Here is a 13,782-nt window from a genome sequence, read left to right on the forward strand (position 1 = left end):
TCAATCATTCTAGCATGGCCAGTGGTCATTGAGCAGGAATGACGACCCCAGGATTTTCTTATGAGCAAAGGTTAAACAAGTTGGGACTCTACTCACTGGAATTTAGAAGAATGAGAGGTGACCTCATTGAAACATGAGATTCTTAAGGGGCTTGACAGGGTAAATACTGAAAGGATGTTTCCCATCATAGGAGAGGCTAGCACCAGAGTGCATAGTCTCAGAATAAAGGAACACTAACTTAGGTTTAAGAGGAGGTCTCTTTCAGAGGGTTGAGAAACTTTGGAAATCCTTGCCACAGAGAGCCGAGGGAGCAAAGTTCTTTTGTATACTTAAGGCTGAGATAGACAGATTCTCAATCAATAGAGGTATCGAGGGTTATGGGGAATGTTCAATCAGTCATGATCCTATTGAATGGTGAGCAGGCTCATGGGTCCAAATGGCCTACTCCTGTTCCATTTCTTATGGATTTATCAGCTAATTTATCTTCTCCTCAACCCAAGACTTCCTGAGACTAACTCTAACCCTAAGCAGCAAAACCATCAATCAAACCTGGGATGTTCCTGACTCCTTTCGCTTACTGTTGAACCATGACATGCACTTATCAACCATGCTATCAGTGAGGGTAAACTGTATCTGTGACAAAGTTCCAACCTTATAAGTTAGATACAGCATATGTTACATGTCCAAACCATCACAGACAATGCATTACAATATGAAGACATGCCCCCTCTGCTTTCAAGGTTTAATATACAGCTACATTTAGCAGAATTCTGAGGCAATCTGATAAATACACACCACTCTAGCAGCTCGTTCCTGAGATTCACACTTCCTGCAGAACCAGGGTCCAGTTGGGACCTGAACGATTCCATAACAAGCTGCAAATAGAAACAGGGGGAAAAACAGTTATAAATACCCAAACAGTATTCATTGGTTACAACAGCACCATCCTACACTTATCTGCTTCACCCTTTTCCTTCTCTTGAAAACAATAGGGTGGATTTATTGGTAGCACCTCCCTCCCTAGCTCTAGTAACTTTGGTCATGACTCCTCTAACCTTCCCTCTGTGTATACATAAATGTTAAATGTAAACAGTATGATACAGAAATTTTTTGATCCAATGCCAAAATCACCTGCACTTCTGTTCTAATAATCCAAAAACCTGACAGAGTTCCAGATTGACAGACTGAAGATGCCTAAAATTCTAATTACTCAAAACAGCGAGCACCAGCTGATTCTCGCCTGCATAGTTGGGGAAATTCAGAACTGACGTTCCCAGGTTGTGCACAATTACATCACAACAAGAGTTGGGGAGAAATTCTTGCTAGTGGCTTTTCCACCTGTACCTGTAATACTGTTACCAAGCAGTCATGTGCCTGCATATGCATAGACAGTGAGTTGGCAAGTTATCCTAATGTAGAGGATATGCACATGCAAATCTAATCATGTTCATTGTGTGCATTCAATATGGTCCATAGATTTTAAAATGATCTTCCCTGTGTTCAGGTCCCTCCATGTCCTCACCTCTCCCTATCCCTGTAACATCAAGCTCTGGAATTTCCTCTATAAGCTTTTGTAGTGCTCTCCCTTCTGCTCCAAACCCTCCCTATAATCCAACCCTTTGACCTACTTGTTGGTTACCTAATCCAATGTCATCCGCTTTGGCTCCCTGCCAATGGTTTTGCCTGATTACTTTCTGGTAACTAAAAAGTCCCTTATACTGATGTGAGTTGGTTTTAATGGTTGATATCTCTTTCCCTAACCCTAGTAGCAGTCGGTCAAGCATTAAAAGGAGACCTCATGGCCATCTTGGCTCGCCCAGTCTAGGGGACTGGGGCTGGACTTATCTAGCACATGTCGTTTAATACCATATTAAGTGGTGCATTTAACCGGCAGGACATCAGCTGGAGCTGAGGCTTATGGCTGACTGTACAAACAGAAACACCAGTAGTTGCTAACGTAACCAGCAACAAACTAACAGCAACACAAATGATTGGCAGGTGAAATTAACAGTGTAGGTGAACATGGCACCAGCACCCCCACCCCCACCCCCCACAAATCCTACTTTCGCTTCCCCACGCTGCTTGATAGTCCTTGCTAGCGGATTAATAATCACACACAGGTCAATGTGGCTGGCTGAAAAGTACATCAAACGCCAGAGAGAGAGGAAACAAAGTTAGATTTACATATTTTGACAAAAAAGGCATATTATAAATCACAATATAAAACATCTGAAAAGATACATTTACAAAAATGCTGCCAAAACATGGTTTATTTTTAAATACTAAAGTCTACGTGACTGACAACTGGACTCTTCCGACCACAAGAAGAAAGACGGATTAATGTTGCAACTTCTCGATTTAAAACAAAATCTTAAACGTTATTGTTGGAATTTTGCAAGGTGGGTGAGAAAAGATCACGTTACATTTCAAGAAGGTGTGAAGTGAAAGGCTTGAAATGCGCCACATCCTCTTGCAAAGGCTTAAGCCCTTTTCTAAAAAAAAATGCCTTCCCCTCTCTCTCTCTCCCCTTTACCTTGATGAACAGCAACATTGCAACCATGCCCGTCACAGTAGACCAAAGGATTCTCAGCCCATCCCCTCTCGTCAGAACACACGCAGCAACCTCCAACCATCTCCTTCATACTTCCCAGCCCGTCCCGATGTGCTCTTGAAAACTAGTTACAACAAAGTAACCCAGAGCATTTCCTCTCCGATACATTGTTTCCCCATATTTTAGGGGAGGGAGTCCCGTTCCTCTCAGTGCAATGCAACCATTACCAAGGCGCAAGCGCTGCTCATTCCGAGAACTATGGCCGCAGAGAATAAATTCTACGGTTCGCCAACACAACGCCGATTGAAGTGGCTAGGAAGGGTGCTTTTCATTTTGATAACCGGAGGGAGCTTTTGAAAAAAAATACCATCCCGGCTTTTTTTTTTAAAACTCGCGCCGCAGCAACGACTTATATTTATCTGGCGCCTTTAGCGTGAAGAAGCGGTCCCGAGGCTTTTTCGCGGGAGTGTTGTGAAGCAAGATTAGACCCATGAGCCGGGAGGCCAGATGGTCAAAATAAAAAAGGCCAGCTTTAAGGAGGAGACTAGTGACTGAGGCCAGTTTGAGATATTTTGTAATTAGCCTCACTCAGAGATGTTGTAACATAGTTAACGTTTCGGGTCTGGAAGAAGGGTCACCGGACCCGAAACGTTAACTCTGCTTCTTCCTTCACAGATACTGCCAGACCTGCTGAGCTTTTCCAGCAGCTTCTGTTTTTGTTCCTGATTTACAGCATCTGCAATTACTTAATGTTGTAACATACCTCCGTCTGGAGTAGGTGCGACTTGAACCTCGGTGTCCTAGCTCAAAGGTAGAGACACTACCAGTATGCCACAAGCTGAGGCTAGTTTTGGATGCTTAATTTGAAGCTTTTTATTGGTACTTCACTAGACTTGGAGGCATCTTTAACAAGTGCATGTACATGTCATGGTCTGTTTTCACACTGCTTCAGTCATTTGCTTTGTAATGAGAAGCTAGATTTTCAGCCACAAATACTTCCATCGAATTACATAAACCACCACTTTATGCTTCAGAAAAAACAGTGCTGTATTAATTAGAGCATGCAGAGATTTCAATGTTCCAATACCTATGTCTCCAAAATAACAGACTTAAATATGGTCTAATCAATTTGTTTAGAGCTGTCATTGTGAAGATCTGGAGTAGGTGAGCACAAAGCTAGACCTCCTAGCCAAGGGGGTATGGGCACTACCACTGACCTACAAAAGCCCTTTGATACTAGTTTTATGCTGTAAGCTTGTAGGTCCATTAGCTATCATAGTAGGATTTGAACCCACATCTCATAAGGTCAGCCTACTGTTGCTAGTCCATTAACATCACCATTTACCTACTCCTACTACTACACCACTGTAAGTGATTGATGCCAACAAACAATTTGACTTTAGGGAGGTTCATGACCAATCATACACAATCCTGTTTGATGCTGACACCCATGTGTACATCCTTCCAACCGATTGAGCTGAATAGTAATCTAGAATAAGGAGTTTAGCAGATTTTTTCAGGAATATTCACAGGTGATGCTGTCAATGATAGATCCTTTGCCACTGCATAGAGTGACTTAACTCTAGGTACTTTATGGTTTTCCTAGTTCTCATCAGATCAAAATAATTAGTGCTGCATACGCTGTTGGCATTTTTCAAATATAAATGTGTTTTGACACAACGTGGGAGGAAGTTTGTAATGCTCATGTTGGATTTCTTCAAGAAATAAGTTTAAATTTCCTATGAAATGGAGAAATTACTGCATCATTGTAAGATAGGTATTTTGAAGAATATTTGATACCTTTTAGTCTAGTTATATCTCCTGTTAGGGACACTTCAGGAGTTAGGTTCACATCCCAGCATGCAGCACACACCCTGCAATGTCAGGTTAAGGCTGGGAACTCCAATCCTTAAGCCTAAAGTGGAACTTGAGCCCATTATTTGACAGGATATGGTGGGCCAAATGGCCTCCTTCTGTCCTGTAATCATTTTATAATTCTATAGGAAAGTATCAGGGATGAGGGACTGTGGTAATGTATTGAAACTAGAGGAGCTGGAATTGTTCCTTTTTGAACAGAGAAAGTTATGAGAAGCGTTCAGAGTCTGAAAAGTTATGATTTATAAACAACTAGTAGCCACCAGCAGGACAATTGAAAACCAAAGTGTACAAATTTAAGACTATTGCCAAAAGAATTGGCATCAATGAATTTACAGAGTGAGTTGTTAAGATCTGTCCAAAAGGGTATTGGAAACAAATTAAACAGTAAACTTAACAGATAAGTCCCTGGAGCTAATGGGCTACATCCTATGATTTAAAGGAAGTAGCTGCAGAGACTGTGGATGCACTGCTAGTAATCTTCCAAGAATCTTTAGATTCTGAAAGTGTTCCAGAAATTGGAAAGGTAACATGCTTACTCAAAAATGAAGGGAAAAACAAAAACATAACTAAATGCCAGTTAGCTTAACGTCTGTTGTTGGGAATACGTTAGTGTACTTTATAAAGAATGTAATAGCAGAGCATTTAGAAACACATAATATAATCACACAAAGTCAGCAAGGCTTCTTGAAGGGAAATAATACCTGACAAATTTATTAGAATTCTTTGAGGAAGTAGAAGACAGAGGTTCGTGGTGCAGGGTTGCTTTTCAGACTGGAGGCCTGTGACCAGTGGTGTGTCACAAGGGTCGGTGCTGGGTCCACTGCTTTTTGTCATTAATATAAATGATTTGAATGTGAGCATAGGAGGTATGGTTAATAAGTTTGCAGATGACACCAAAATTGGCGGTGTAGCGGACCGTGAAGAGGGTTACCTCAAAGTACAACGGGACCTTGAACAGATGGGCCAATGGGCTGAGGAGTGGCAGATGGAGTTTAATTTAGATAAATGTGAGTTAAGTAGTGAAGATCATATAAGGAGTCCATAGAGGGATATAGATAAGTTAGGTGAGTGGTCAAAGACTTGGCAAATAGAATATACAGTGGAAAAATGTGAGGTTAAGCACTTTGACAGGAAGAATAGAAGACCTGAATATTATTTAAATAGTGGGAAAAGGCTGCAGCACATTTGGATTTAGAGGTCATTATCCATGAATCACAAAAAGCTAACATCCACGTTCAGAAGGTAATAGGGAAGATAAATGTTCTGTTTGTCTTTATTTCAAAGGGAATAGATTATAAAAGTAGGGGGAGGGTGTTGCTAAATCTAAACAAGGCATCTGTCAGACCACAGTTGGAATACTGTGAACAGTTTTAGGCTCCTTATCTAAGGAAAAATAGACTGGCATTGGAAACAGTCCAGAAAACTTTCACTAGGTTGATCCCAGGTATGGAAGGATTTTCCTATGAGGAAAAGTTGAGTAGATTGGGCTTGTAATGTTTAGAGTTTAGAAGAATGAGAGTAGACCTTATTGAAATATTTGGATTCTTAAGGGCTTGACAGGGTAATTGTGGAGAGGTTATTTGCCCTTGTGAGAGAGTCTAGAATCAGATGGCATCATCTCAGAGTAAAGGATCGCCCCTTTAGGACAGAGATGAGGAAGAATTTTTTTCTCTCAAAGTGTAGTGAATCTGTTGAATTATTTATCAGACAGGGCTGTAGTAGCTGGCTCATTAAGGCTATTCAAGATTGCGATATATAGATTTTTAATCAGTAAGAGAATCAAGGGTTATCGGGATATGGCAAGAAAGTAAAGTTGAGGGTTAGTCGATCTGCCATTATTTCATTGTATGGCAGACCAGACTTGATGGGTTGAATGGCCTGCTTCTGCTACGGAGTTTTATGGTCTTAAATTTCAGAAGGGAATTTGATTTGATAGAGAAAAATCAGCAGGACTAATTGGAGAGAACCAACATAGATACAATGGGTGAATGGCCTCATACCGTACAGCAAGATTCCATGGTTATTCCAGTGTCTTGGTTGAAATTCCACCTTCAACTAACACTGCCTTTAAAGTAAAATAATTTTTCATTGTATTATTACGGTATATGTGATACTGTTAGTGCTGGATGCTTGATGTGTTTGCTCATCACTGCATTCCAAAAATATATTTATTCCGAGGGGATTTTTTTCAGGTGTTTTCACATATGGTGCCATTGAAATAGCAGTATCTTTTACTTTATTGAAGTGTAATTTCCATTTAAAAATTTTCAATTTCCTAATCTCTATACATTACTCCAGCCCACAACCCTCTCGGAATTCAGTGTCCCTCTAACTCTGGCTTTTATGCTTTTCACACAGCTATAAAAACTTCTGTAGCCACCACACCCACTCCAACTGCATGATTTGCTCCTTGTCAGTTTAAGTGTACAGGTGACTTCTATCCAAGTGACCATTTTACATGTGTCCATCTTATGCAGTGGCACCTTCAATGTTAGAATTTCATGCAGTATATACCAGTGCAGACAGACACATTCATTTACTGGTAGAGATTCAGGGCCAGGATCCTTTGCGAGTTCTTCCCTAGCCCCAGGGCATTGCGAAATGCCAATTGCAACAATCAAGTAAAATTAATTATCAACTAGTGATCCAATCCAAGTATTTTCAACCCTGTAAATAATAAATCTCTTGAACATTAATTTTAAAACTATATTTAATTTAGCAAGGGGTTGGTTACCTCAGTTGTCCAGCATGTGATGCAGAATGATGTCAGCAGTGTGGATTCAATTCCCAATCAAGCTGTTTCAAGGAGGCCAGCTTCATCATCTTATCCCATGCCTGTGCAATGGTCCCCTCAAGCTATATAAAACCAAATGTCTCTCTCTAATGGAGAGAGATGTCTATGGTCCTTTGTGGATGATGGCTAATGAAATAAATAGTCATTGCAAGTTTGTTTGGGCATTTTTACTTTAACATCTGATTAAAAATCTTCTCCTTTCCCCCACAATCAGTTGCTGCGTCAGTAAATCACAATAAATGTACATGCGAGAGTCAGGCAATCTCTTGGACACCCTCAGCCATTGGAGGTGCTGCTCATAGCAGGCTGTTCCCAACACCACATGACTTTTCACAGGACTTACAAGAGTGGCTAAAAGGATGCAAATCTTGGCCTGTTTTGTAATTTAAATGCCTGTTTGTTTTTGTTCAGCAGAGTTTAGTGTGATTATTAACAAAAACAGAACTTCCTCTGGTTTCACCACAGAAAAATGCTTTTGCCAGCTTGTTCCTCCTTCCGATCCACTTCTTTTCCTGAAGCCAATAAATCTTATTTGGAAATAGTCCTGGAGCTTTGAACTTCTCCAGAAAGGATAGATTCAGGTGTTAAAGTAGTCAGAGGGCACATGACAGCAACAATGTGTGATCACATAGCAACTTTAACGTAGAAAAATGCCACAAAGTTATCAAACAAAATTTGAAACCGAGCCAGGTGACCAAAATCTTGGCCAAACAGCGAGTTAAAGAATCTCTTAAAGAAGGAGAGTGATATAGAGCTGCAAAGGTTTATGAAGCAGATTTCAGAACTTACCATTTTGACCATTATGCTGTAACCAGCTATGATTAGACAATTGAATTTGGGACTGACTGGCACTCTAAAATTAATCCAAATTTTGCACTTTCAAAGGAGATTTTGGAACTTAACGGCCTAGACCACAACAGTATAGCCACCAAAACAACCAAAGAATGGCAGATGCTGGAAATCAGAAACAAAAACAGAAATTGCTGGAAAAACTCAGCAGGTCTGGCACCATCTGTGGAGAGAACACATGGTATAACCACCTATGGTTAGGCTTAAGTTGGGATGCCAGAAGGTACAAGAAGCTAGAACTGATGCAACTCAAACTCCTCATGTGCAGTCGAACAATGTAGTAAAGCACCAGTGTGTGTGGATCCACAATGGTGTTGCATGCAGCCCTCAACTGTGATTTCAGATGTGTCTCTGCAAGGAAGAAGCCAGCAGCTCATGGGCACAAGAGACTATGATAAGGAAATTCACACTCCAGGGACTCTTGCCGCTTGGTTCAATTCAACATTGATGTAATTCTGGGAATAAACAAGCTTGTCACTTGAAGGGGTGTTTATGTGTCATAAAACCTTCAGGAGGGCAGTCAGGAGCATGCAAAAGTAAATTCAAGGCATTGGAAAGATTGGACAAACTTCCAAACAATTCAACTACTCCATCCTCCAAGCATGATCTGCCCCATATATGGCAGAGATCATGTTTAGGACTTATTAGCCATGTCAAAGCCTATCAAAACAGAATGGGAGCAAGTCATCCTCAATACTAAGGGACTGCTTAAGAAGGAGGTAAAGAAGTGTAGTGTGCATGTACATGTGAACTTTGAAATGAAGATTAAGCTCAGCTGTAACAATTCCCATGGTTGAATAGCCCCTGATCCTCACAGCCCAAGATAATACAACATGAATGATGACTCAGAAATATCTGGAGGGTTTCTATTCAAACTGGGTTCTGGGTGGTCTGAATGACTACACTGAAATGAGGAATGGATGATGAAGAAAGTTAAAGTGAGTTGTTTTGTTTTCAAACAGTTAGGCTGGAGCAGGCTGCATGATGAAGCTACAATCAGCTTGACAAATCTAACCATTTTATCTTAAATAAAACATGATATGCTGAGTGTGATCAAACTAAAAAAATTCTGGAAATACTCAGCATTTATGGAGAGAAACAGGATTCATGTGTCAAGTAGATGGCCTCTCATCAGAACTGATAAAAGTTAGACTTGCAAAGGGCTTTAACCAAATGAGAGACGAAAGGGGCAAATGAAAGGGGAAGGTTTGTGATAGAGTGGAAGGGAGGAGAGATGAAATTACCAAGAGGTTCACAATTTAAGGTCAAAGGAGTGGTGATGAACAAAATACTGTTTCATGAAGGGGCACAACTGGCAGAATGATGAAAAGCTGCTTTTCAAAAGTAAAAGCAGATACAATGAAAGGTTTGAGCTATAGGGAGAGGCTGAATAAACTGGGGCTTTTTTCCCTGCAGCGTCAGAGTCTGAGGGGTGATCTTATAGAGATTTATAAATCATGAGGGGCATGGATAGGGTGAATAGGGTAGGGGAGTCCAAATCTAGAGGGCATAGGTTTAAGGTGAGAGGGGAAAGATTTAAAACGGACCTAGGTGGCAACTTTTTCACGCAGACGGTGGTACATGAATGGAATGAGCTATCAGTGGAAATGGTGGAGGCTGGTGCAATTACAACATTTAAAAGGCATCTAATTGGCCACATGAATAGGAAGAATTTAGAGGGATATGGGCCAAATGCTGGCAAATGGGACTAGATTTATTTAAGATATCTGGTCAGCAAGGACAAGTTTGACTGAAGGGTCTGTTTCCATGCTGTACAACTCTGTGACTCTGTACTGTAACGTACAGAGAAAAGGGGGGAAAAAAGGAAAGGCAGAGGTTATAATCTGCATGTGAGGGCATAATCAGATCAGCTATGATCTTATTGAATGGCTGAGCACGATCAAGGGGCCAAATGGCTTACTCCTGTTCCTAATCATACGTTTGCATGTATGTTCATGTGAAATTGTTATACTCAGTGTTGAATCCAAAAGTCTGTAGTGTCTCATTGACAGTTAGAACATAGAACATAGAACAGTACAGCGGGATGTGGTTCCTTGAGCAAACAGTATATGGAATTAATAGCTATATGTGAATAACTGCATTATTGTAATACTTTTTCACATAGGATTGGGATCTGATTGATGATGGCTCTATTGAACTCCATAACAACCATTCCCCTGTACATAATGTATATAGTTAATTAACATGCAACAGTTTGCGCTGGTGTGCTGTCCAGTTCTTGTCTCTCTAAGTTTCCTCAAACCTGCTCATAATATGAACACAGCAGTCAGCTTCATTGAATTGCTGCATCATGCAGCACTTACTCAGCAATAAGCTGCTCACTGATGTTCTGTTTGGGTTTTGCAGGTGCCACTAAGCTCCAGAGTGTATTACAGCCTTGATCTAAGCATGGCCAAAAGAACTGAACTCAAGAGAGGATGTGAGGGTTGACTGTCCTGAATATCAAGGCAACATTTGACTGTTCCATGAAGGAGCCCAAATAAAACTGGAGTTGATGGGAATCAGTGGGAAACTCTTCATTGTTTGTAATCATACCCAGCACAAAAGAAGTTTGTTGAGGTTGGTGAGAGGCAGTCAGGACATCAGCGCAAGAGTTACTCAGGGTAGTGCTCTAGACCCAATCATCTTCAGCTGCTTCATCAATTACCTTCCTTCCTACATAAAGTCAGAAGTCAGCATCTGTAGTATTTTGCTTTTATGAGAAGTGGAAATGTATGCTAATGACTGCACAATATTCAGTACCATTCGTGACTCCCCAGATACTGAAGCATTTCTGTCCATATGCAGCAAGATTTGGACAACATTCAGACTTAGATAAGTGGCATGCAACACACAAGTACCAGGCAATGACATCTCCAATTAGACATTAATCCAACCACTGATCCATGACATTCAATGGCATCACCATCAATGAATTTCATACCACTGGCATCTTTAGGGTATCCGTTGGCCAGAAACTGAACTGGACCAGCCATATAAATACTGTGGGTACAAGAGCAGGTGAGAAGCTGCGGATTCTATGCTAAGTAAGTGACTTCTTGATTCCTTAAAACCAGGAATGCAATAGAATATTCCACACTTGCCTGAATGAGTGCAGCTCCAACAACACTCAAAAAGCTTGGCACCGTCCAATACAAAATGACCCACTTGATTGGCACCACGTCCACGCCTTCAACATTACCACCATAACCAACACATGGAGGCAGCAGTGTGTATTATCTAATAGATGCATTGCAACACAACACCGAGGGTCCTTTGACATCACTCCCAAACCCTTGACTTCTAGAAGGATGAGGGCAGCTGATGCACAGGAAGATCATCACCTGCAAGGTGCCTTCCTAGCTATTCACCAACCCGACTTGGAAATATATCAGCATTGCTTCACTATTGCTGGGTCAAACTGCTGGAACTCCCTTCCTAACATCACTGTTGGTCTACCTACCCCACATGGACTGCAGTAACTCGAAAAGGTAGCTCACTATCACGTTCTCCAGAGCAATTATGATTGGGCAGAAACGTTGGACTAACCAGCAATGCCCAAATCCCGTGAATGAATTTTTTAAAAAATTAAAAATGCCTGTGATTATTCTGGGAAATCTTTTCCATACCTTCTCCAAGGCCTTGCCATCCTACCAAAAGTCTTGCACCCAGCATTGGATATAATGCCCCAGCTGGGGCCTAACATTTAGCACAGAGGACAATGTTTATTTTTAAATTATTAAACCACAAGGGAGTCTTATCAATCACAATTTTTTGCACTTGAGTTATTTCTTCATGTTGTGTGAGCTGCTATGGAGACTGCTCTGCAACTTAGATAAATGTAACATTGGAGCCTTGGGCACTGGCAGCTGTGTGCAATAAAGAGCTTATAGGTGCTGCACTGGTGATATTTTTAGACCAAATCCTTTCTGAATCAAATACATGTGGATGGAAATACTTACAATTAGTGAGAAAGCCCGAACTAATTATCAATGGTTAATTTTTAAAATGCTGACTGTTAACAGTTGTCATGGTTGAACAGAGCCCATTATCTGGTCTACACCATATGTAAGTAGCAACCAGATAATTTAAAAAAAAATCTTAGCTGGTGGGCCAAAATGCTAGATGACCATCATTTTACTGACACCCCCCAACTCCACCAGACACTCAACAGTAACCTGCAATTATATTGTGTCTTTAACACAGCAAAAGCATCGTTTATGGCTCAGTTGGTAGTACTTTTGCCTATCATTCTGGGTTTAAGTTCCACTCCAGAGATTGAACACAGCAATTAAGGCTGACACTCCACTATGGTACTGTAGGAATGTTATGTCGCATGAGATGTTAAACTCTGCCTGTCTGAACGGATAGCTGTAAAGATCATGGGACTATTTTGAAGATATACAGAGGAGATGTGCCTGGTGTCTTGATAATTATTGCTCAATGAACACCAGAAAAATGCATTCTTCCTGTCCCTGCTTTTGCTATTATTCTGAAGAGTCCACTCTTCTATGACCCCCATACATCTCGTTTCCTTCCCACGGAATATTCCCATGGAATCAAGGGTGTGGCAACACCTTTGCTTTTATCTCCTTTCCTTCCATTCAAGTTCCTGGATACTTATTTTAGGGGAAGAGGTGATTTTCTTGCACTTCTTTCAGTTTAGATATATTGCATTTGGGGCTCACAATGGAGTCTCTTAATTGTGGAAATGAAATGCAGACTGAGTGAGCGCTTTGAAGATCAGCTCTGTTCAATTTGCAAGCATGACCCAGCGACATTTTCAGCTTGCTTGCCATGTTAATTCATCATCCTGTTCCCTTACTCACATTTCCAACCTTGACCTGGTGTGTGAATCAGACAAGGCTAATATGCACATACAGCAAGTAAGTGGGAGAGTGAATAGAATCTTATCATTTATTGTGAGGGGGATTGAATACAAAAGTAGGGAGATTATGCTTCTACAGGCAACTGGTGAGGCCACATCTGGAGTACTGTGCGCAGTATTACATTCCTTATTTAAGACCGGATGTAAATGTGTTGGAAGTAGTTCAGAGAAGGTTTACCAGACTAATGCCTGGAATGGATGGGTTGTCTAATATAAAAAGGCTGGACAGGCTTGGCTTGTATCCACTGGAGTTTAGAAGAGGAAGAGGCAACTTGCTTGAATAAAATCCTGAGGCATCTCAATCGGGTAGATGTGGAGAGGATGTTTCCTTTCATGGGAGAATCTAAATCTAGGGGACTGTTTAAAAATCAGGGGTTGCCCATATAAAATAGAGATGAGGTGAATTATTTTCTCTCATATGAATGTTCTTTTCCTGAGCAGCTGGTGGAAAAAGAGTCCTTGAATACTTTTTAATGCAGAACCAGATAGATTCTTGGTAAGTAAGGGGGGGTGAAAGGTTATCGGAGGGGGGGTTTGCAGGAATGCTGATTTCAAGTAATAGTGAGTCTGACCGTGATTTTATTGAATGGCCTACTTCTGCTCCTGGCTGGCATAGTCTGGACTCAGCAGCAACAACTTTGGACCATGATTCCCTCCTTTCTTTTGATTTTTGTTTGCCAAATGCCTGTCTGTATCCAGTCTGTATTCTGTTTTCATGTTTTCACTTCAGACAGAATGGTTCATTATTCTGCTATTGACACTCACTCTGGACCATTTGTTTGTTGCTTTATGATGATCATCACCACTCCTTCTGCCTTTTGC

The 13,782-nt window shown here is 41.0% G+C and overlaps 1 protein-coding gene across 1 annotated transcript in view; it reads right to left on the reverse strand.

Annotated features, from left to right (window-relative positions):
* The window catches only part of LOC109916757 (protein AF-10-like), a gene marked incomplete at its 3' end in the record, with an annotated part of 148,889 nt that extends 145,995 nt beyond the window's left edge, over positions 1-2,894 (reverse strand). Inside the window, exons 1-2 of the mRNA XM_048614422.1 lie at positions 2,534-2,894; positions 796-875 (exon numbers count right to left, since the gene is read on the reverse strand). Coding sequence (XP_048470379.1) covers positions 796-875; positions 2,534-2,642 — 189 coding nt within the window. The remainder of the gene's footprint in view (positions 1-795; positions 876-2,533) is intronic.
* Between the last annotated feature and the right edge of the window lie 10,888 nt (positions 2,895-13,782).

This window comes from Rhincodon typus, chromosome 30, assembly GCF_021869965.1.
Source record: "Rhincodon typus isolate 14 chromosome 30, sRhiTyp1.1, whole genome shotgun sequence".
Lineage (NCBI taxonomy): Eukaryota > Metazoa > Chordata > Chondrichthyes > Orectolobiformes > Rhincodontidae > Rhincodon > Rhincodon typus.